Source organism: Danio aesculapii, chromosome 25, assembly GCF_903798145.1.
Source record: "Danio aesculapii chromosome 25, fDanAes4.1, whole genome shotgun sequence".
Taxonomy (NCBI): domain Eukaryota; kingdom Metazoa; phylum Chordata; class Actinopteri; order Cypriniformes; family Danionidae; genus Danio; species Danio aesculapii.
Window position 1 is genome coordinate 14,355,153 of NC_079459.1, and position 25,925 is coordinate 14,381,077.

The following is a 25,925-nucleotide window of genomic DNA, read 5'->3' on the forward strand; positions in this document are numbered from 1 at the left end:
AAAATATAATATGTAATATGACAGGGGCACTTTTATATTGCACAGACTGATTAGCAAATTTAAATAAAATGGGATTTAAAACATGCTTCATTTAAAATATAAATATATATAATATATAAATATATGTTTTATTTACAAAAATAGTTTTATTTATGAAAAAAAAACAATATATTGAACAAATAAAAAATGCAATTTATTCATTGTGATTAAAATTGTAATTTAAATCTCTAGCTTTCTATTTAGTCTTTAGATTGATTTTATTTTTTTATTATTGATATATTTACAAGCTGTGAGAAAACCACAGTACATAAGTTGGCAGTTAATTCCGCTGTGCCGACCCCTGATGAATAAAGGGACTAAGCCGAAAGAAAATGAATGGATGAATTTTCACCACAATTTAAAATGCTGTGAAAATCTGGAAAACCATAGTATAATTATGTTTTTGCCCCAAAGATGTCCAGTTATGTCCAAAATTCTTCCGTCTATAAAAGTTCTAAAATGCATTACATTTTTAAAATTAGTCATTTGCTTACATACCTGAGTATCCAAATGAGATGCTGGAGATGGGGCTGAGGTAGATGCCCTTCCCGTAGGCCGCCCCATGCAGCTTGAGGCAAAGAGAAAAGGAAGAAACATTGGCCAAAGCCTAACATGTATAGAAAATCTGTGGGAGCATGCTAGAAATTTCCATTAGCTGGGTTTTCATCACACTGTATCAATGTACATATTAATGCATTTAATATGCCAAAAAAAGAAAAAGAAAAAAGATAAATTTATAATAAAAATTCTGTAATTCACTTTTTATTTTATACACTTGAGGTGGAAGATTTAGGATGATTGCACATTTACTGAATAAATTCTGACGTAGTGAATATTACATCCACATTACACCATTATGTTTGCCTTGTTTAATGTTGGTTACGTAGTTATCAATACCACAGTCTACATTTATGATTTTTTTTCATGAACTTTGAAAATATTGGCTTCACTGTAGGATGGAAACCCAGCTAGTCACTACTAGGAGTTACTGTGGTACCTGCAGTTTCGTGTAGGAGGCATTTACAAGTCCATTTCGTAGAATAGAGTGCCAGTTTTCAATATGAGAACCGCTGAAAAAGACAACTAGTGATCAGTCAAAGACATTTACACAACAACTCATGTAAGGTATTCTTATCCACCGTTTTCTCAAGCCATTTTCTTACACTTTACATTATCAGTTCATAAAACTACACACACTCAGTGAAGTGTTTAAAAAGAACTGGGATTTATTCTCCATCAAAAGAGTTATGGCCACAGACTTGGTTTAATTTATCAATGTCACATTTAAATACTAAACATAAAATTATTTTTATGATATAAAGTTGAAGTCAAATTTTTTTGCTCTTCTGTGACTTTTTTTTAATTTTTGTTTTAAATATTTCCCAAATTATGTTTAACAGAGCAAGGCCATTTTCACAGTATTAATTTTTCTTTTGGAAAAAGTCTTATTTGTTTTATTTTGGCTAGAATAAAAGAAGTTTTGAATTTTTTAAAAACCATTTTAAGCTGAATATTATTAAGCAATATTTTTTTTGATTGGCTACAGAAAAAACACTGTTGTACAATGACTTGCCTAATTACCCTAACCTGCCTAATTAACCTAGTAAAGACTTTAAATGTCACTAAGCTGAATACTAGAAAAATCTTGAAAAATATCTAGTAAAATATTATGTACTGTACATAACACAGTAGTCACATGCAGAAAAAGAGAACCCAGGCCTATTGGAAATATGTCTCTCAGCCTACATTTTTGTGAAAAGTACAATACCTTGCTCCGGGTACATTTCATTGCACATTTTAGATGACAAGTCCACTAGAGATTGCTGTCGAAATCGTTGCGAATCTAAAATATGTTACTAATGCTGCGTTCACACCAGACGCGGAATTTATATGTTAAGTCAATGCAAAGACACGAATAGACATCCTATGGCAAGATACACACGAATGAGGTGTCGCGAATGACACGATTCGCACGAATGAAGTGGCGAGTTGATCGTTAAAACGGGAATCGCATGTTTTGCGCAAAGTGAAGTTTATTTATAAACTAATTTTGAGAGGATCACATGCTTATGATTGCTTGCGGCTGATCCCGCATTATCCAATTTATGATTTACCAATCAGACGATTCCTATAAGCAACTAGAAATACCCTAAGTTCCATATAACAGCCATCTTCGTTTTGAAGAATACCCCCTTTCCCACCTACTCCTCCTCTATTCCTAGATGAGTGGCACGGTGGCCCAGTGGTTAGTAGTGTTGCCTCATAGCAAAAACATCACTGGTTCTAGTCCTAACTAAGCCAGTCGACATTTCTGTGCTGAGTTTACACATTCTCCCTGTGCTCACGTGGGTTTCCCCCAGGTGGGTTCCCCAATGGTTTTCTCCCATCGTCCAAAAACATGCAACTTAAGATAATTGACTTATCCAAATCGGCACCATAGATATGCTCCTAGTAAGCAGTTATCTCTTAAGAACAATCACTATCTGTTCATTAGCTACTACAGCAGAGGAGTTATCGAGATCTACCTGAGCTCAAACTCCCCTCTCTCCTGGCAAACAGGAGGGAGCACCAGGCTCGACAATCTTATGAGCTCAGGGCTCTCTCCCAGGACAGCATGCCAAACAAGCTTCATAATCAATCATCAGCTAAGTGTGAACTCTTGAATTGCTAGAGTTGGAAAATCGGAACTTCAGCAGACATTCGCATCACGTTAACCAATCAGGAGCTTTCTCTTGTAAGGGTGTGATTATGATGTAGCGCCTGTTGTTGTTGTCCTGAGGGGAAAACCTCTTGTCTACACCAGACAACAGTCCATCAAACTGGGCTCAACTTAGTGGGAAGCACCACTGAAAGCCTCCATCATCCAGGTATAGTTTCTGGAGGAGTTGATGAACTTACAGAGCTTGGTGCACCTCTGAAAGGATCTAGTAGACTCAGACACTGCACCAAACAAATATATACGCTGTCTTCCAAAAGCACAAACACAGCTATTCTCAAAAAAACCATGTTAGCCATTTAGCAACGAAGCTAGAGTCACCGGGCAGACAGAAGCCCTGCCCATGAAGCAAATCCGCAACTATTGTGAAGTGAATTTGACGCATGAAAGAAGCAAATTTGACGCATGAATAAAGTGAGTAAACTCAAAATGTTCACACGTTTACTTATGCCTAAGTAGCGCGATTTATTAAGGCATTCCATGTCTGGTGTGAACACAACATTAGGGTATCTTTTTTGTATGTTTCAGATACAAATCCTTCTTGTACACATCCTGACGAAGGCAGGGTTTGTAGTACAGATCACCTAATGAACCACTGACCAATACCCATTACTTAAATGCAATTAATAGTGTTTTCAAAAGCAAGCATTACAGAAAAATGCACTACGGCCACTTAATTTTATATTCCTTTCATTTCTTTTGTGGAATCGTGCTTCACTGGACTTGAACCTGAGTGCTCAGCATCACAAGTACAATGTCATGGAAAGTGAACAAACTGAACACACCAGAAAACTTGTCCATGTGAAGATTGATAGGTGGGATGTATCTGATTACAAATCAAAGACTCTATTAAGTTGTTTGGTCACACTTTATTTTGATGGTCAGTTTGTTGAATTTAAGTTACATTGCATCTACATGCCAACTAATTCTCATTAGATTATAAGTAATAGTCTAATAAGACTGTTAGGGTTGGGGTTAGGGTTAGTGTAAGTTGACATGTACTTCCAAAGTTTCTATAGTCAGTTAAATGTCTGTTGAAGGAGCAATATCAACAGATAAGCATACAGTCTACTAATATGCAAATGGACCATCAAAACAAAGTGTTACCAGTTGTTTTGTGGCAATTATTTTTTTTTTTGTTTTGATTATTAATTTACCCAATTTTAATTTATTTACTTCACAAAAATAACCAATAATATGTATCTGTTTCTTTATGTATCTTTAGTTTGAAACAGAATGTTGTTGGTGTCATACTCCCCCCGTAGCAGTCATTCATTCATTCAATCATTTTCTACCGCTTTTCCGGGGCCAGGTCGCGGGGGCAGCAGTCTTAAGCCTGGTTTATACTCGCGCATCCGCTAGTTTGCTTGAGTGAGCATGGCGATGTGACGTCATCGCAGAGTTTGTGTAGGTTCGCTTTGGGTGAGCGCGACATGATTTCGCCTGGCGGAGCGCAGAATATAAAACACTTTGAATAGATTTTGTCTGAAACCGGTATGACTGTACAGACATCTTTATGATCCGTGATCATAGAGATAACCTAATGATCAATAATTCTTGGCTAGAAATTGCAACAGCCGTGGGAAAGGAGGAAAGTTTGTTAAAAGGTTTGGAAACACCAGAGGGATAATTTTGTTAAAGCCAAAAGAGGACATGGCAAAAGTGGAGACCCAGATACACAATTACAGAAATATGTTTTTCCACCAGTCACAGGTTTTACGCTGATGCATATATTTCCATTTTGAATTTAAAACAATTTAATAGTTACAAAACTATAATTAATGAACAAATAATTTCTTTGATAACTGGGAAGGAATATTTGAGCCTATCGGATTACAATATACTGATGCCCTGTTTTTCTGGGCTTTATTGGTGATAATGATCAGGAATGTTGGACTATTATTGCCTTTTTAACATAAGAAGAGGACAGAAACTAGCCAGATAGTAATGTGTGAATTGTGGAGCGGGCTAAATCTAAAAAACATCTGTATTTTTTAGTAAGTGTACTTTTTTTTGCTTTAATTCTTGCCATAGTAAAAAATATATTTGTAGAGTAACCCATGTTCTGGTGTAATGAATATTTTAATAAACTTTAATAGGTAAAACTGTCCGAGATACGAACAAAAGCAAATGATGCATCAAAGTTTGATTGAAAAAGATCTTGAAGGGTTATAAAATCCTTATAATCATTAAAATAATTTATAAAAACAGAAAAAATAATTTATTTAAAAATCTTGAATGATATTAATGGTATGACGTAGTTCCGGAAACTTTCTACTTCTCTGTTTATCCCTCTGACTTTACGGTCAGTTACTTTTGACCGCCCCCTGTTGTTTTAAAGAATATCACAACGGCGAACACGGCAAGTATAAAAGCCTCGTCTGTTTCGCGAGGTGGCGTGTCAATGGAAAGGAGTGATGCAGTGCCAGGCAAAGGAACCCCAGACTTCCCTCTCCGCAGACACTTCCTCTAGCTCCTCCGGGGAGATACCGAGGCGTTCCCAGGCCAGCCAAGAGACATAGTCCCTCCAGCGTGTCCTGGGTCTTTCCCGAGGTCTCCTCTCGGTGGGACATGCCTGGAACACCTCCCTAGGTAGGCGTCCAGGAGTCATCTAAACAGATGCCCATGCCACCTCAGCTCACTTCTCTCGATGTGAAGGGGCAGCGGCTTTACTCAGAGCTCCTCACCCTATCTATAAGGGTGCGCCCTGCCACCCTGCGAAGGAAACTCATTTCAGCCGCTTGTATCTGAGGTCTTGTCCTTTTGGTCATGACCCAAAGCTCATGACCATAGGTGAGAGTAGGAACGTAGTTTGACGGTAAATCAAAAGCTTTGGCTTTCAGCTCAGCTCCTTCTTTACCACAATGGACCGGTACATCGACCGCATTACTAAGTAGATTTTTTGTTTGTTTCAATAAAACTTTTTTTTTCTGGTTTCACAAAAAGCACATTTTCCAGTGAGCATGTGTTGGAAAAAGGTGAACATGATGTCCCACATAATGACTTTAAGCAAATCTGAAACTCACTGAAAAGCGAATGTGCTGCCGTGAAGTTTTCTAGCGGTGCGGAAGCGAGCCTCTTTGGCAGGAGGACTGCTGAGGAGCAAAAACTGATGCGAGGTGTGCATGAACTTCAGTTGCTGTTGGCAAAAAACGGAGGAGTAAAACACAGGCAATGAAGGTTTAGTCACAGTGTTATTCGAGAGATAATGTGATCAAACGCCTCTTACCCTGCTGGTGGGGAGCTTGACAATATGAGACCTGTTGCTGGATATAATCCTGAGAAGAGAAAGAAGATTAAGGGTCATTACGATGACAGGAAAACGAAGAATCCCATTGACAAGCAGGTTTTCACTCACCACTGCAGTAGAGGATGAGCAAGCGAGTCCAATTTGTCCATCTGTTTCTTTATTTCAACATAGGGGCCCTGTAAAATACCAGTTTAGGTGTCACTCATTCTCTTCACTGTGTTTATGGTTTATAAATGAACAACGATGGGATTATATTGTGCAACAGTCTGGTTTCAGAAGTACAAACCTCTCCATAGGGACATTGGGTCTCATTCACTAATAATTGCCTATGTTTTTCGCATTTGTGTGCACATTTGAACTTTTCACAAAATAATTCCACCTAATTCATAATCAATGCTGGGTAAGTTACTTAAAACAAAAACAAAAAACAAATGAATGAATAATTTCATCATTAAAATTGTATTTAAATGACATTTTTAATTACTATGTTTGAAAAGTAACAGCAAATTCAGCACATAAATGCACTACATATAAATCTCAATAGAAATTAAACTCAACGACGACATAAATCAGAGCCAAACAGGACATATTAGCTTTATATAAAAAAAAAAGTAAAATTTTAAGAATAATAAACATTATATGTATCAAAACACAAAACATTTCAAAGCAATAACACAATATTTCCTACATATGCTGTACATATGCCATATACTGACATAAATATCTGAGTCATTTCATTGTTTCTCAAGCATGTTTAAGCTACTTGATAAATTATTTACTCTGCTTCTCTTAATTGATTTATCCAGAACTGTTGAGTTTATGTACAGTATTTGAATAAGTACATAAAAGTTAACTGCAATTCAATAAGTTTGTAACTAATTACACCCAACACTGTTCACAACATATGCATATGCACATGAGTTTGTTCTTAAACATGTTTTTCTGTTAGTGAATTTGGAGTCTACTAAATGAGCTCCCGAGTGCACAAGGTTAGTAATTTGCACAATGCACACAAAATCATCCCTATTTAAGGGCTTTCCCTTGTCCAGAGATTGTTAGACAAGTATGCCACCAAAACAAACGACTATGAAAAAGAACTTAAATGACAATAAATGTAAGAATGCTGAAAGAGGTGGAAGCCAGAAAAAATGTGCTATATAACTAAGTTGCATAAATCATTAAGAACTTTTCTAGGCAACATAAAGTGACTGAACAGCCTTTCGTCACTCTCAGCAAACACTGCTTATGTGTGCTTTTTAAAGACACACTCTCTAGAGCATGCACCGCAGTGCCTTCAAGCAGTGCAAAGTGTGCCTCTAAACACAAGCTGAGACACAACAATCACCATTAATAAAAGGACAAATAAGGTGATTCTAGTTTGTACCTTAAATTGTATGTATATGTATGTATATATGTATGTATTTATGTATGTATACGTACAATATATTTGTGCATATACATTAGATTAGTCAGTACTGAAGACAAATCTGGAGCTTATCTAACTAAATAACTTACAATAATAGTTCAAAAATTTGTATAAATATTAATAAATTAGTAAAAATATTAAAAACAAATTTTCAAAAATAGCAATAATCAAGAGAAACAAAAAATACATAACATTTGTTGAAATGTTGTAGGTTGTGATTGGTTTTTGCAATATTTTGCATGAATTTAAATGTATTATCTTTCCATTTCTAAAGATGTTCAGTGACTAAAATATGATTTTAATAAATATATCTGTTTAATAAAACTGTTTTGTTCAAATGCAGCAATATATATTACCCATATTCACTGAGAAAAATATTCATTTTCAAAATAAGGTGTACTCATACTGTAAATATAAACAGTTGAAGTCAGAATTATTAGCCCCCCTGTTTATTTTTTTCCCCAATTTCTGTTTAACGGAGAGCAGTTTTTTTTCAACACATTTCTAAACATAATAGTTTTAATAACTCATCTCTAATAACTGATTTATTTTATCTTTGCCATGATGACAGTAAATAATATTTTACTAGATATTTTTCAAGACATTTCTATAATGGTTAAAGTGACATTTAAAGGCTTAAATAAGTTAATTAGGTTAACTAGGCAGGTTAGGGCAATTAGGCAAGTTATTGTATAATGATGGTTTGTTCTATAGACTATCAAAAAAAAAAGTTAGCTTAAAGGGGCTAATAATTTTGACCTTAAAATGGATTTCAAAAAATTAAAAACTGCTTTTATTCTAGACTTACTGTGAAATTTTCCTTACTCTGTTAAACAATTTGGGAAATTTTTAGAAAAGCTAAAAAAATTCAAAAGGGACCTAATAATTCTGACTTCAACTGTGTGTATATATATATATATATATATATATATATATATATATATATATATATATATATATATATATATATATACACACATAACATTAGAATAACATTTAGAATAAAATTTAGTATAAACATTTTTGATGAATCATGACTTATTTGTAAAAATGTCCGTATGCACATTTCACACAAGAGTTTGTTAGCGTGCATGTTTAGAGAATGAGACCTATTGATTTTTATTGATAACATCTTTTTTAGAGTTAGGTGTTTACATGCTAACAATGTGGCACAAACAAATAAAGTTACACTTTTGAAAATCTTTGTGTTCAGATGACAACTTTGTTAGATCCGTGAAACAATTAATAGTGTATTAAACAAGCCAGGCCAGTAGTCAAGGCTGCATGTCAAGTACTTGTGCATGCTTATAGATTGAACACATAATATGTAATTGGATGTCTTATCACGATACGATCTGATATTAGTTTTTCCAGTAATATGATTCGACTCAGTGGTATATCAAACAATCTATTGATATAAAGATATTCTGTTTCTATTAACAAATGCAGCAATCTCTAAAAAACTCAGAAAACTAACATGAAGTGAAATTTAAAATAAGTAATGTAGAAAAAAAATTACATTTTCACGTGAAAAATATGTTTTTTCACTCATTCTTAATGCATTGCGGTCTAGAGCATATGGGGATGGTAATGTGGGTAAACACGAGAATGTGCTTTCGTGGAAATGCGTAGACTTCAACTATCAATACATCGTATTGTTAGTCATTAGACTGATGTATTGATCCAGATCAATGTATCCTTAAACCCTTTGTAATGTGCATGCACAGGATGTCACTGTTTTAGTAGTTTACAAGGAAACCACAAGGATGTTGTTTTTCAAAAATGTGCAATTTAAATGCCGTTTTTTTACATTTTGTGTTTTAAAGCCCACAAAATACCCTTGTTGAGTAAATCAATGGTCAAAACACAGAGTTTTTTGTTTATATTTGAAAATGCTGTGAGTTTAGACAAAGTCCCTTTAAGGCAAGTCATTTCACTCGCCGGCCATCTTTGAAACACCTCTCGGGCAGTATGCTCGGGCATTCTGTTTGAATGGGGAAACATCAAATTCTCCAAAATTTATTACCAAGCTTACAATTGAATTTCATATTAGGAATCACCTCTAAATTTAAACACTGTCTCCTTAGTTTCATTTCTAAATGTCCAAATCACACAAAATCTGCAGAAACTCACGTCTGGTCCAAGCCCCTCCCCCAGAGTATCGTCAGTCTATAGCAATCGATGATTGGCTCATGTACTAGTAGGCGGGTCTTTATTCACCATATTGACAGTTGCACCAAAAAGCTTAGAATGATCAAGAGGCGACACTCAATAGGACGTTCCATTGCAACAGCAGCGCCCAGCAACAGCCCCGGGATTCTGCCATTTTGGAGTGAAAGCTATTGGCCATCCATTGGATCTCATTGCTGTTGCGATGGCAAGCAGCTGTTTTGTTTTTTATTTATTTATTTATTTAAAAAGTGCATTAAAGCTGAGATACAACCTGATGGACGACAATACAACACTTACAATCACAATTATCAGCACTTTTAATAGTTTATTTTACAGACTTATAATATGCTGTTGTTCTATTGGAATTTTCATTCCAAAATGGCCGCCATGGCATCTAGTGGCTGTTTCCCCAAATCGCACTAGAGTGTCGCCTCTTGGTATGCTCTTTGGTTACACTTTTCCCCATTCAAAAAGATACAAGTGTATTCTATAGTCTGGTTCAGATCAGGGATAGTTCATTCCAAACTGAAAATGGTGACTGTTCACTTGTTCCAAACCTGTTTGACTTTCACAAAAGAAGATATTTTGAAGAAAACTGGAAACCTGTAACCATTGACTTCCATTGTATTTGTTTTTCCTGCTATAAATGTCAATGTTTTTTTCCGCCTTCATTCAAAATACTTATATTTTTGAATTTATTAGAATAAAGAAACTTCTAAAGGTTTGGAACCACCTGAGGGTGAGTAAATAGTGAGTAAATTGACATTTTTGACTGAACCAAACTTTTAATTGATGATATATGCTTTTCTGTTCACATTATTTCAACCACTGATCATTATTAGAGAACTTCATAAAGAAGAAATGAAGATGTCATAAAATGTGAAGCTAATTTATGTTTTACTCACTTGTGTAATTTCTCGGATCGACGTGATGCTGTCTAGTGCTCTCTGTAGACGCTCATAACTTCTTTTCTATTAGTGGAAAATGAATAAAGAAGAATACTCAGTCCTTTAATTTCTAAGCATGAAATTTGAAACATTTAAAATTGAATTGATAAAAAAGGTACCTTCGGATTAAAGGCCAGAGACTTTGGGTCATGAGGGTCAACGACCGAGGGGTAAGGGTCAAAGATGATGCTTTTCCGGGCAGATTCAAGAGCAGCACGACACATTGCCACCAGCAGATCAACCACCTGAACCAAAAAATTAAAGAATAATCTTATATGTAATTACTAGTGTAAAAGCTTAGCATGATTATGATTAAGAATAATTGAAATGCCCACCAAGACTTACTTTTCAGACTGCAGTAAATACTATTCAAATTAAGCTTTGCAATCACAGGGATAAATCACAGTTTGAGGTTTATGAAAATACAACAATTAATTTAAATTGCGAGTGTTACGGTGGCGCAGTAGGTAGCACATTTGCCTCACAGCAAGAAGGTCGCTGGTTCAAACCTCGGCTGGGTCAGTTGGCATTTCTGCGTAGAGTTTGATTGTTCTCCCTGTGTTTGCATGGGTTTCCTCTGGGTGCTCCGGTTTCCCCCACAGTCCAAAGACATGTGGTATAGGTAAATTGAATAAGCTAAATTGGCCGTAGTGTATGTGTGTGAATGCAAGAGTGTATGGGTGTTTCCCAGTGTTTGGTTGTGGCTGGAATGGCATCCGCTGCGTAATACATATGCTGGATAACTTGGCGGTTCATTCCGCTGTGGCGACCCCAGATTAATAAAAGGACTGAGACGAAAAGAAAATGAATGAATTTAAATTGCAATAATATTTTATAATATTACTCTTCTTGACCCGGTGGCTCAGTGGTTAGCACTGTCACCTCACTGCAAGAAGAAGAGAAGATAAAGATAAAAGGTAATTTTACTATAAAAAAACCCTCAGAACTCAAAACTTTCTTGTTCGTCCAAAAACAGCTAATATTGAAACCAATCTGCCAAAATAGAAGGCTGTGGAATGAGCCATTCAACTCCACCTCCACAGAATACGATTATGAGCTTTTACGTCACTGCGTGTTTAGCTCTGCCCACTAATTTACACTTTAGGTAATAGGTTTGCGATGGTTTCCCACTAGTTATACCGGTATCGCTGGGGATGGGTCCTTTCTGCCTTTGTTTAAAAAAACTCTGTCCACAATAAATGCAAAAACACACTGTGATGCACTGTCAAGGGCATACCAAATTAACAGGAGGCAATAAATGTTGATTCACGTAAAACTCGGAATTAATATTTATGAGAATTACACCACCAGTCAAAAGTTTGGGGTAATTTTTTTTTTAAATTACCCCAAGTGTTTTTTTTAAATAAAGTTATTCTGTTCATCAAGGTGGCGTTTATTAAAATGTAAAAAAAATGTAATTGTTAAATATTTATAAAAATTAGAAAATAACTGCTTTCTTTTTGTATGTAGTTTCAAATGAAATTATTACTCTAGTCATTATTGCTTTATTATTATTAATCCCATTAATAATAATAATAATAATAAAATAAAATTTAATAATAATAATAATAATAATAATAATAACAATAATAATTATTATTAGAGTGATTTCTGAAGAATCATGGGACTTGATTGGAGCAATAAAGCTGAAAATGAAACTAAAATCACTGGAATAAATGATTAAATTCAATTAAATGATAAACTACTATTGAACAGTTATTTTATAGTCATTTCACAATTTTACAATATGTACTGTATTTTTGATAAAATAAATGCAGCTGACATTAAAACATTTCAAAATCCTACTGACCCCAAACTTTTGACCAGTAGTGTACATACAGTCAATTCATATGTACAAACATAGGTGAATACAATTTGCTGTGAACCCTGCATTAGAATAAATCCTTGTTGGCCTATCAGAAAATAAAATAATAATTGCTGGTTAAAAGGTTTTGAATAATTAAGATTAAGAATAATTAAGATGCTCAGCAAGACATTTATTGCATTTATTGTAAAATGTAAGTTTTCCTCACTGCAGTAAGTACTATTCAAATTGAGCCTTGCAATCACAGCAATAACATCCCACGAGTAAACTAGAGCAAGTGATGGGGTTCTCTGCATTAGCTGTCAATCCAGCAGTAGAATAAACCCTTGTTGACCTATTAGAAAAGGGAAAACTGTGCACTTGCTGCGCATGCTGAGACAAAAACTTGTTTAAGTGGCCACATGACCTGTTTTTGTCATCTGATACTGTTTTTGTGTGGACGAACATCCATGAACATCCAGAAAAAATGTGGTGTAAGTATGTTATATGTGCTACAATGTGTAAATGTGCTATGTAAATGTGTTGTACCTCAGCTCCTGTGGCTACATCTTCCGCAGCTCCTGACATGACGCCCAGAGTGTTAAAGGAGAACACGCACAGCTCTCTCGTACAGACAGCAGGCTGAACACACACAGACAAAACTGTGACTGTAGAAGTAAGGATTTATCAGTGTATTTTAAAGGAACTTTCCATTATTGCTTGTTATACCTTGAGCATGGAGCCATTCTGAAAGACATGCTGTTCATCGCAGACCACACAGTAATCATTCAGAGTGGAGATCCTCTGCTCGGAGTATTTCATAATCTAAGAATAATTAGGTTATGTTAAAATTAGTGTGAATTATTTTTTTATTTTTTATTTACAAAGTTTATTTTGCTAGCTAGCCCACATCGTTATTCTTTGGGTGAACAATTAACTAATAATAAATATTAATTTAAAAATAAAAAAATATTAAAATAGTTTTCATCTTTAATCAAAGTCTGAGCATTTGCTTCTGTGTTTGGGGTGGCAGTTCTTCCGATGATGTCAGTTTGACAGCTTTAGCCACAATAACCTTAACCACACCCTTACCGTTAGTTTGCTACTAGGGAATGATGCGCTAAAAGAAAGCCCCATCCCCCTCTTAATGTTCAGTTTCAGTTGAAATTACATCAACATACTGAAATAAAAGTTTAGGCAACTAATAATAATTATTAGGTTATTTTAATGGTATGTAAATTAGGTTGGCTAATAGGTATGAAAGAAAGGAGGCAGAGAAAAATAAATTAAACAGCCAATCACAATTCAGTAGGAAAAGATAAAAAAGCCAGCCAATTGCAGTTGGATTTTGCAAACCATTGCTGTGGTCTTTACCTGCACGAGGAAGCCGTACTCCAGGGTCGGGATGCTCTTGCAGTGGATTAGAGCTTGTGAGGAGAAGAAGAGCTGAATAAGCTGTCTGGTGGTGATGTGCACTGTGGATCTTGAGCCTGGGACGGCTACAGTCTGTACAAACAGCATTTGTCATATTATGTTAGAGCAATTTCACTTATAAAATGTTGACCTTTACACATCCACACACAGCAAATTAGTTAAAAATTTGAGGTACTACTTCGATGTGAGACAGTTAATATTGTCTATACTGTAAGTTGAGTGACCTTTATGGATTATGTAATGTGGGAATGATGAGTAGATGTTTAAAAACCTGCATTTAGATGTCACAATCAGAAAGGTATTGTAGCGCAGCATTATTTAGCTATTTCTACAGTATATAGGTTTTGAGGTAGTTAAGTGTCCACCTAAGGTAGTTTATTGTTTTTTACATTTGAAGCTTTTTTACATATTTTTTCGCATTTAAAGATATTTGTGTGCGGCTGTGCATCCATTTGTGTGTAACAAGGAATGTGTATGCACATTTTGGACCCACATTGGTGCATATCTCTAATGCGCTCTTTAAATAATGAAAAAATTAATACATTTAAACAGCTTTAAGTCGGCCAGTGATGGGTTGCAGATGGAAGGGCATCCACTGCGTAAAACATATGAATGAGTTTCATGAGATTAATGAGATTAATAAAGAGGCTAAGCTGAAAAGAAAGGACAATATAGAACAATATTTGGTCAAGATACAACAATTTAAAAAATGGAAAAAAATCATAATATTGAAAAAAAACTGCCTTTAAATTTCTATAAATTAACTTCTTGGCTATACGTATTACTATTCAACAATATAAGGTCACACTTTATTTTGAGTGTCCGTTTGTTGAATTTAAGTTACATTAGAACTAATTCTCATTAGGGTTAGTGTAAGTTGACATGTACTTGCAAAGTTTCTTATAGTCAGTTAAATGTCTGTTGAAGGAGCAGTATCAACAGATATTGAGCAGACAGTCTTCTAATACTCAAATGGACCATCAAAATAAAGAGTTACCAAATATTATTTTAATAAATTCATCGTAGGAAATTTACAAAATGTCTTCATGACCTTTCATTATATTCTAATGATTTTGGGATAAAAGAAAAATCTATCATTTCGACTCATATAATATATTTTTGCCTATTATTTCAAATATACCCATTACTAATTAGGACTGTGGTCCACATTTATGACTAAAAACCTCAAAATATAATTTGTTAACCTTGCTTTAGTATAACTATATCTGTTACACTGACTTACAGCGAATGACAAAAATAAATCAAACACTACTTATGCAAGTCTATAATAATTAAAATAAATTCTACCAAAAAAAATATAAAGATTTTTTATAAAAATAGTAGATGTATTATGCAATCAAACTATAATTTAAAGTGTTAAAATACTTACAAAAAAAAAAAAAGCTTGGTAGTTATCTGATACTGGTTAATAATTGGGGTAAAATAGAGACATACTTGTCCAATTGGGCTGGAATTATGCAGTTCTCCTTTGGTGCAAGACACGGAGCGGCTCATCAAGCGGGTCACTCTCAACTCCTGCCCTGCTGGCCTCGTCTTCACCCCAGGGCCCTGGATCAGAGGAACACTGGAGCACCTGGCAGGTAAAATAAAATTCTATTTACTTATATTGATTTTACTAATCTGAAACTACTGAAGTTTAACTGAAGTTTCATCAGTAAATTTACTCACTCTCAGGCTCTACAAGATATGAGTGATTTTTAAATCAATATTTTTCAAACTTAACCATTTTATACACTTGCTCTGTTAACTCACGGAGCACTGCATAAATTGGAAAAAATTGTGTTATATAACCAAATACACCTTTGTACTTTATTTGAATCAGTACTCAGATTGAGTGGCTCATTTCTGTCTCTTAAATGCCTGATCAGAGCTGCACAAAGTAATCATTTTAAATTGTAACCCATAGTTATATAACTGATCTGTCAGTGTTGTTAAACATGTTTACTATATTCATTATTCTTTCTACTTCTGCATTCATTGAATGAGCAGACCACACATGGGATTTAAAGGGCACCTATGATAAAAATGATTTTTTGGAAACTGTTTGGACAGAACTGTGTGCAGGAATAGTGTGTCCACATTCATATTGGAGTGATATAAACATAATAAGTCTTTTTTCAAATTTCCTAATGTTAAAATAAGATCCAAATCCCTCTCATTTTGAGGCCCACTGCAATGTGACGTAGAAGTGTGGTTTCCCCGCGCACCAAATTGATTGACAGCCGCGATTAACATGTCTCCGAAGTAATGCGTATAATCATATCAACAAGTCAGGACGTGCGCAAAGCAACCAGGATAAAAAGATCTGTTCAGCTCTCTGTGATCATCAATCATCATCAAATGTGATCAAGGATGAGTTTAACAAGTTTCACCGCATGTCAGTTCAAGTTACACAGTGCACCCACTGTGTGTATGTCTGTGTGTGTGTGTGTGTGTGTGTTCGTGAACTTTGTAGCAACATTGTGTGACTCATCATTGCAGAAAGGCTTGAATTAACTCCACAACAAATACATCAAATAATCATTGGAAAAGTTCTTACTGTAGTATTTCTCACAAATGTTACGTGAAATTTGCTCCTTCATGTCAGTCACTGTGCTGTTTATCTGACACAGCCGCAGACGGAGACACTCTGACAGGCATGTGGGTACAGTGGGCGGGGAGAACTAGCATTAAAGGCACAGGCAACAAAAACAGCTACATAGTGTTCAGAGCAGAAAATCCAGTGTTCTGAAAGGTATAACAAATAATCTGATGGGTATTTTGAGCTGAAACTTTACAGACACATTCTGAAGACACAAAAAAACTTAAAATAGGTAAAATTGGTGCCCTTTAAATCGCTTTTGCCATACTATCTTTGTCCACAGTATATTAGTGCTTAGCTGGCGTTTCCAATCAGCCTACCTGTCAATTGGACCCAATCCCATCTCATCTTTTTCAGGCTGTCTTACCTGATTGTACGTTACTAACACATCCCTTTACTTTGTACATTTCCTGTTGCATTTTAGATGAATTGCATAATATTTGACATAATTTTACTAAAGTGTTTAGGATCTTACTTGGTTATTGGTGAGAAAATGCTTAGTCCTGCTCTAAACTTCTTGATTGTTCCTCCAGCTTTAAACCAGCTGTGTCTCTTCCTCTGTTGTGCATTCAGGAACTCGTTGCTGAGATTTTTCCATTGATTAGCTATAAACGTGCTGAGAATTCTGCAGGAAACATCAATATTTGTTGGTGTAATCATTACCAAGCCATATATGCAACACAAAACAAAAAGACCGCAAACCTTTTAAGCTGTACCCCAAGGCAGAAACCGTCTTTACAGGTTGGCTGGAACACCTCCACAGTGGGTTCTGAAATAGATAAAGAGATGCTATTAGAGGAGTCAGTTCCTGTGTTTTAAAACTAGAATAATAATATATTAGTCACCTGGTCCATCCAGATACTGGGAAAGGGAGAAACGAAGGCGTAAAACAATTGGTTCTGTCCTGTTAACCTTCCATGCTGACGCAACTTCCTCCTGCAGAATGCAAGCCCACATAAAAGATATATGTGACAATATAGGCCTATTCTAAACTGATGTTGTAAATCATACGTACAAACTCAATTCCTGGGGGGCCGCAGCTCTGCACAGTTTTGTTCCAACCCTTTCAAACACAGCTCATCCGAATAATCAAAGTGTTCAAAAGAGTCACGAACACCTTCATTAGTTGGATCAGTTATGTTTGATCAAAACTGTGCAGAGCTACAGCCTTTTAGGAATTTAGTTTGAGACCTATGTTGTAAATCAAGACGCATTCAGATAAAAATATTATAGCATTTGAGGATCTCTTACATCCAGGAAACTGACGTTAATGTGCAAGTCAATGTCGACATCATCAATGGTTTCATATTCCCTAAAACAGACAATAATGGCACAGTTAAAAGAGTTTTTTTGGGACAAAGGTTTTATGGTGAAGACAAACCAGTGTAATAATGACTGATCTTCTGTGATTTCGATTTCAGATTTTCATGGGGCTAAAAGGAGTGTGATTCAAGATTTACCTGACAGAAACAGCACTTTCAGAATAGATGTCTCTCACTGCACCGACATCGATGTCCAGCTGCGGGTGTCGACTCAGGTCAGTCACATAATGACACTGCAAGTAAATATGCACAGCTTTAAGGGTCATTCTACAATTTTGGGAAAATTTCATGTCTTTTTTTATTTTGAAATCAATTTTCTTCAGAAATATGTCAATGTATCCACAAACTTCCTACAATCTCTTGTCCATCTTATGTTTTAGTTAGCTTGCAATTGATTCAAAGTTTAATTTTCTAGCAGTGGTCCATATAAGATTAAATCCATTTAAATAATGAATCAAACATACAGTATTTTGGGTGAAATAGTATGGTTTATTGTTATAACTGTCTACCACATAGAGCCAATTCTTGAATAACAACTGTTCTTACTATACTGTGTCCACTGATGAAGATCATTAGAGGAGATCAAATATGTGTATACATACAGTAAGTTAACAATGCGTCCAGTTAACTATGTTGCTGCTTTAACATTTTGGAAAAAAAACAAACAAACTATAATTCTGCTTATGCCTTTATAAGGTATATTTATATAAATATGTGAAAATGTCTAAAATCACCTTAAAGCTGATTTATGATGAAAAAGTCCTGTCCTTAGCGACCATGTAGAGAATATCACATAAATGTACAAAAACATAATTCATTATTCGCTATGCATATACAGTATACAAAAGAGAACCTAAATATAGTGTTTTCACTTATGCCTTGATTCTGACAGCATAGGTTGCATGGAATCTACTGATGTTTTGCTTATGCTGTCTAAACCAGGGAAAAAATGTATGTAAGCTGCTAAAACATATATAGGAGGACTTAGCAGGAAACTGTGAAATGTTTTGACAAAGTGATAATAGGCTCTATTCTGCTCTTTCTTCAGTACTCTGAAGTAAATTTTCGGGTCCGACAGGCCAAAATATCACAATAATTTATACATTTCAGCAGCAGTAATTAGCAAAATATGCAAGTTTCCTTCAGTTCAGTGGCATTTTTTACATTCTGCTCCCCAACATGGTCGATTGATGATGTGTCATGAAAACACGCTGTGGGCTCTATTATACACCTGGTGCAATAAGGCGCAAGATGAGTTTGGCGCGATTTGTTGCTATTTCCAGACCAGCGCAATCCTAATTTTCATGTTTTGTGCCACATTGTTTTAAAAGGAAAAACAAATTGTGCCACTTTGTGGACTCATGAGTGAGCTGGTCTATAAAGGAAGTGTGTTAAACATTGCTTAATACACACATGATATCTCTACATATGAAATTAAAATTAAATTAAAGTGAATATTTCCTACATAAATATAAAAACCACTGCCTCTGTGCCTTCTTCAGTTTATTCATACAATTTGCATTTGTGTAATATTATTATTAGCAGTATTATTTATTATATGCATATTTATATAAAACAAGTTTAGATTTGTCCAGCTGTCGGGTTTTTGAGACGTACGCATCACCAAATGGGGCATAAGAATAGGACGTGTGCTTGGATATAACTTTTTCGACCACACTTTGTTATTATTGTTCAATTATTCGTTAGCTGGAAATTAGAACTGAATTTAGAAATAGTTTTAAAACAAATCTTAACAAATGAAATTAAATATGTATTCTGATGGATGTCTTCAGTGGAGTGAGTTTCCACCATTTCCTTATCCACAAAAGTAAAGGAGTAAAGTAAAGAGTAAAAGTAAAGTAAAGAGGCCGAATGGAGGAGGCTCATTCTTAATCCTTGTGCTGCAGATGGTCTGTTTAACTGTTTTCTCGCTAGTGAAGCATTCAATTTTTCCATTTACAAAGTCTGCTATGTAAATAGCAAATGCGCCATGGCGTGACGCAACTGACTCTTAAAGGGAATGGGGGTCACACTTTACAATAAGGTTCATTAGTTAATGTTAATTAATGCATTTACTAGCATGAACAAATAATGAACAATACATTTATTACAATATTTGTTCATGTTAGTTAACGTTAGTTAATGAAAATACAATTGTTCACTGTTAGTTCATGTTAACTCACGGTGCATTAACTAATTTTAACAAGCATGGACTTGGATGTTAATAATGCATTAGTAAATGTCCAATTATGATTAATAAATGCTGTACAAGTTTTGTTCATGATTAGTTCATGTTAGTAAACGCATTAACTAATAAACTTTATTGTAAAGTGTTACCGGAATGTGAGATGAGACTCTGATTGGTTTAATGCATGTTATGCTCAAAACACACCCATAACTCGTTAAGTGAATAAGCACAACCCTGTTAGACCATGCGCTGTGGTGCAAACCGTATTTTTCCGACCTTAAAATAGCAAAAATGGATTCGAACACATCCTTAATGCTTTCGCGCCATGCGCTTTAGACTTTGTGCCTAGACCGTTAAAATAGAGCCCTGTATGTTTTACATAGAGAATATCAAGGTTCTCTATTGACATTAGTGGTTCCATGAAGAACATCAACATCCATGCAACCTTTCTTGATTTTTTAAATATTCTTCACATTTTTTGAAGAACTTTTTCCTCAAAGGTTCTTTGGAAACCAAAAAGCATTAATTTATAGAATTGCTGCGAGGAAAAAGAAACTTTTTTTTTGTTATTCCTGGTAGCTTTATTTTTAATAGTTTTTTATCTGTAATGTAGTTAACTAGTTCAACAGGGAAAACATCCTTATTCTTGCATTATCCAAACGGTGTTTAATTATTTAGAATGACAACTTGCACTTATGTTACATTGATGAAATTTATAAACAACCCAATAGTAATTTTAGTAACTCAACCAAGTGAAAACAATATCCAGAATGTTTTGTTCATTTTTTATTCATTAGGTGAGGACAGATATTCCTTGTGTTAGCAAGAAATCTAAAGCAAGTTCAGATAATCTGAAGAAAAAAAAAACTAGAGCCATCTGCTGCTCCTCATACTAGAGAGTGACCTTTAAACCTAAACTAATCCCCTAAAAACCTCACAATGCACTTTGGTAACCCTAATATTGTCCACAGTTATCTGTTGTGAAATCTAGATAGACAGACATATGAAATTATAGCTAAACTATGTGTAACTAGATTGATATATTACAAAAACAATGTGTTGTTTGCTAATTTAGCAAATTAGCTTCAGATTTAGCCTGTTTTTCCAGTAGATTATTTCTCAGTATATACTTACCTGGGCACCATAGAAGAAATCTTCACCATCGCTGTCACCATCCGAGTCCTCGTCACTCCAGAATTGTTCGCCGATGCTCTGAAAAAGCAGGATAGGGTCATTCACAGCTAATTTCCCCTATGATGCGCTAATTCATTACCCATCCCCCATTCATTAGACACTGAATAGCCCTTATCAGTCGGTCTGTAATCTACTCAACAAGGTGACTGTGTCAGTAGGGCAACCTACATCTTAGATCATCAGCTTGGTCTGTGCGTCCAGAAACCGTATTAGCTTACAGTGCATAAATGATAATAGTTAGCATGTGTGATTCTTCCTACCATGCTGTTCATAGATTCTGCCCTAGGGAGTTTCCTTTGCCACATTCATCCATTCCAGCTAAACGTGGTTTGGCTAGGTAAGGATTTGTTTGGGATGTCAGTACAGGTTGAACAAAGACTGTGCTCGTTTTCTTGGGTCCATTAGCGAAGTCATGTCCATGGCAACCTGTGACAACACAATGCAAGAGTGGCAATCCATTAAACCTCCATTTGGAGTTCATTTGTGTCACTAGATATGAACTAGCGCATGTGTCGCACATTACAAAACACTTCAAAACTGCATGTATTATTTGATGTGGTCATTTAAATTCTAATTTAAATAGTAATTTTATGTATATTTTAAATTAAATGCAATAAGAATTATGAAAATGTATGATCTGATTTAAATTTGAGCACTGTATGTGTCCACTGTTACAGATCCTGTACACCTGTTGGATGTTCTGATGTTTTCCTTAAGCAATAAATGACCAAAAGGATCAATGAATAAAACATAACATGCACAAGAATCCATTAAATATTAAAGTACCTACATTACGTTTGCATTAGTTCCACACTGTACAAGAAAAATCTGGTCTTACCTCTTGAAGACAAGGCTGCTGCTTTAGGTACCTATAGCATAACCTTAAAAAAACATCCCAATATGCTCTCTGCCTGCAAGCGTATATGTATAAAGTGATTCGACTGACACAATGGGTCTTAATTAGAAATGTGAGCCCCTATTGTTTAGCCGTCACTGGTTCTCGACTGGCTCCTCTCAAGGGCTGCTTTTCTGTCTGCTTTCTCCCTGACAACACACGACAGCTCGGGCATGCTCAGTGCGTGCCGTCCGGGTCATGAGACCGGCAGCTGACAGCCTGTGTGTTAGTTGCAGGAGGGGAGGAGGGGGTGAGCAGAAAAGACATGCCTGGTAGATCATGGAGTTGAAGATCAAATGCGACCCCCTGTGTGTGACTGACCTATTATTTTCATCTCTTAAAACATGCTGTGATGTACACATGCCTGAGCGTGTGGGTGTGGGCATTTAACAAAGGGCAGTTCTGTTGTTGCCCTATTCTATTCTGTTCTGTTAGTTCTATTCTATTATGAGTTGTTTTATATTCAATATTTAATTATAGTTTTTTTGTATTTATCTATGGAGTATTGGATCTGTTGCTCTGTTCTATTCTATTCTACTCTATGAGTAGTTTTATATTCTAAATTGTATTTATATATGGAGTTGAGTTCTAGTTTTATTTTTCCATTTATTTCTATTCAGTTCTATTATGTTGTGTTTGTTATTTGTTTAACAGATCTGTTGCTCTGCTTTATTCTATTCTTAGTTGTCTTATATTCTATATTATATAATTTTTGTATTTATCTAAGGAGTGTTGAATTCTAGTCTTATATTTCTACTAAGTTCTATTATGGTGTGTTTAGTTCTATTATGTTGTATAATGAGTATTATTCGTTTAACAAACGGTGGACCTGTTGCTTTGTTCTATTCTATTGTATTCTATTCTATTCTATTCTATTCTATTCTATTCTAGAGTTGTCTAATATTCTATATTGTATTATTTTGTATATATCTATGGAGTTTTGAGTTACAGTCTTATACTTCGATTTATTTCTATTATGGTGTGTTGAGTTCTTTTATGTTGATTGAGTGTTATTTGTTTAACAAAGGTAACACAAAACTGTTCTGTTCTATTCAATTCTATTCTATTCTATTCAATATGTTGTTTTATATCCTATATTTTTATCTTTTTGTATTTATCTATGGAGTGTTGAGTTCTAGTCTTATATTTCTATTTATTTCTATTCAATTCTATTATAGTGTGTTAAGTTCTATTATGTTGTGTCAGTGTTATTTGTTTAACAAAGGGTGGATCTGTTGCTCTGTTCTATTCTATTCTATTCTACTCTATGAGTAGTTTCATATTCTAAATTGTATTTATATATGGAGTTGAGTTCTAGTTTTATTTTTCCATTTATTTCTATTCAGTTCTATTATGTTGTGTTTGTTATTTGTTTAACAAATCTGTTGCTCTGCTTTATTCTATTCTTAGTTGTCTTATATTCTATACTATATCATTTTTGTATTTATCTAAGGAGTGTTGAATTCTAGTCTTATATTTCTACTAAGTTCTATTATGGTGTGTTTAGTTCTATTATGTTGTATAATGAGTATTATTCGTTTAACAAACAGTGGACCTGTTGCTTTGTTCTATTCTATTCTATTCTATTCTATTCTATTCTATTCTATTCTATTCTATTCTATTCTATTCTATTCTAGAGTTGTCTAATATTCTATATTGTATTATTTTGTATATATCTATGGAGTTTTGAGTTACAGTCTAATACTTCAATTTATTTCTATTCAGTTCTATTATGCTGTGTGTGTTATTTGTTTAACAGATCTGTTGCTCTGCTTTATTCTATTCTGAGTTGTCTTATATTCTATATAAGCCCGACACAGAAACAGTTTCTTCCCTCAGGCAATCCATCTCATGAACACTTGATGATAATAATTGCGGAACCAACATCACTACTTGCCATACACTTTTATACACATATACACTTATTTAACAACACACTTTACATGCCAATTTGCACATAACAGCTGCACATACAGTATAACGTTGTATATAGTAATAAACACGTACATACACTTGTCAATCTGTATATTTGCACTCACTACTTACTTAAATTTTTGTAAAAATATGTTTATTATCTGTTTTTTTTTTTGTCCTGTCTCTGTTATCCTGTTGCACTGTAGAAGCTCTGTCACGAAAACAAATTCCTCGTATGTGTGAACATACCTGGCAATAAAGCTCTTACTGATTCTGATTCTGATATTATATTATTTTTGTATTTATCTAAGGAGTGTTGAATTCTAGTCTTATATTTCTACTAAGTTCTATTATGGTGTGTTTAGTTCTATTATAATGAGTATTACTTGTTTAACAAACAGTGGACCTGTTGCTTTGTTCTGTTCTATTCTATTCTATTCTATTCTATTCTATTCTATTCTATTCTATTCTATTCTATTCTATTCTATTCTATTCTATTCTATTCTATTCTATTCTAGAGTTGTCTAATATTCTATATTGTATTATTTTGTATATATCTATGGAGTTTTGAGTTACAGTCTTATACTTCGATTTATTTCTATTATGGTGTGTTAAGTTCTATTGTGTTGATTGAGTGTTATTTGTTTAACAAAGGTAACACAAAACTATTCTATTCTATTCTATAAGTTGTTTTATATCCTAAATTTTAATCTTTTTGTATTTATCTATGGAGTGTTGAGTTCTAGTCTTATATTTCTATTTATTTCTATTCAATTCTATAATGGTATGTTAAGTTCTATTTTGTTGTGTCAGTGTTATTTGTTCAACAAAGGGTGGATCTGTTGCTCTGTTCTATTCTATTCTATTCTACTCTATGAGTAGTTTCATATTCTAAATTGTATTTATATATGGAGTTGAGTTCTAGTTTTATTTTTCCATTTATTTCTATTCAGTTCTATTATGTTGTGTTTGTTATTTGTTTAACAAATCTGTTGCTCTGCTTTATTCTATTCTTAGTTGTCTTATATTCTATACTATATCATTTTTGTATTTATCTAAGGAGTGTTGAATTCTAGTCTTATATTTCTACTAAGTTCTATTATGGTGTGTTTAGTTCTATTATGTTGTATAATGAGTATTATTTGTTTAACAAACAGTGGACCTGTTGCTTTGTTCTATTCTATTCTATTCTATTCTATTCTATTCTATTCTATTCTATTCTAGAGTTGTCTAATATTCTATATTGTATTATTTTGTATATATCTATGTAGTTTTGAGTTACAGTCTTATACTTCGATTTATTTCTATTATGGTGTGTTAAGTTCTATTGTGTTGATTGAGTGTTATTTGTTTAACAAAGGTAACACAAAACTATTCTATTCTATTCTATAAGTTGTTTTATATCCTAAATTTTAATCTTTTTGTATTTATCTATGGAGTGTTGAGTTCTAGTCTTATATTTCTATTTATTTCTATTCAATTCTATAATGGTATGTTAAGTTCTATTTTGTTGTGTCAGTGTTATTTGTTCAACAAAGGGTGGATCTGTTGCTCTGTTCTATTCTATTCTACTCTACTCTATGAGTAGTTTTATATTCTAAATTGTATTTATATATGGAGAGTTGAGTTCTAGTATTATTTTTCCATTTATTTCTATTCAGTTCTATTATGTTGTGTGTGTTTGTTTAACAGAAATAGTTTGAATTGTTTTTCATTTAATTCAATTCTGTGCTTTTATGGCATTAACTTGTATTCTGTTGAACACTATTTCTAGTTTGTGTCGAGTTTTGCTTGAATCTATACCTTTGTGATATGTTTAATTCTTTTTATCACCATGAGTTTTGTTTAATTTTCTGTGTTATTCATTGAAAATGAAAAGTAGATTTCTGTTCTGTTTAGTTCTTACTTACTACTTACACGTTGCATGTGTTTAATGTGTTGTGTTCTCTTTTAATCTATTCTATTCTTTTGTGTTGAGTTCTATTATTATTTGTCTTTTAAAATACCACACTATACACTGGT

The 25,925-nt window shown here is 34.2% G+C and overlaps 1 protein-coding gene across 1 annotated transcript in view; it reads right to left on the reverse strand.

Annotated features, from left to right (window-relative positions):
* Positions 1–22,190, reverse strand: part of parp6b (poly (ADP-ribose) polymerase family, member 6b) — a 26,997-nt gene extending 4,807 nt beyond the window's left edge. The window contains exons 1-19 of the mRNA XM_056452090.1: positions 21,933–22,190; positions 21,355–21,520; positions 21,035–21,112; positions 17,851–17,945; positions 17,642–17,702; positions 17,236–17,326; positions 17,093–17,159; positions 16,866–17,015; positions 15,244–15,382; positions 13,729–13,860; positions 13,084–13,179; positions 12,904–12,996; positions 10,670–10,795; positions 10,509–10,574; positions 6,114–6,181; positions 5,985–6,033; positions 5,782–5,894; positions 1,037–1,109; positions 538–607 (exon numbers count right to left, since the gene is read on the reverse strand). Coding sequence (XP_056308065.1) covers positions 538–607; positions 1,037–1,109; positions 5,782–5,894; positions 5,985–6,033; positions 6,114–6,181; positions 10,509–10,574; positions 10,670–10,795; positions 12,904–12,996; positions 13,084–13,179; positions 13,729–13,860; positions 15,244–15,382; positions 16,866–17,015; positions 17,093–17,159; positions 17,236–17,326; positions 17,642–17,702; positions 17,851–17,945; positions 21,035–21,112; positions 21,355–21,399 — 1,612 coding nt within the window. The 5' untranslated portion in view covers positions 21,400–21,520; positions 21,933–22,190. The remainder of the gene's footprint in view (positions 1–537; positions 608–1,036; positions 1,110–5,781; positions 5,895–5,984; positions 6,034–6,113; positions 6,182–10,508; positions 10,575–10,669; positions 10,796–12,903; positions 12,997–13,083; positions 13,180–13,728; positions 13,861–15,243; positions 15,383–16,865; positions 17,016–17,092; positions 17,160–17,235; positions 17,327–17,641; positions 17,703–17,850; positions 17,946–21,034; positions 21,113–21,354; positions 21,521–21,932) is intronic.
* Positions 22,191–25,925: the final 3,735 nt, after the last annotated feature.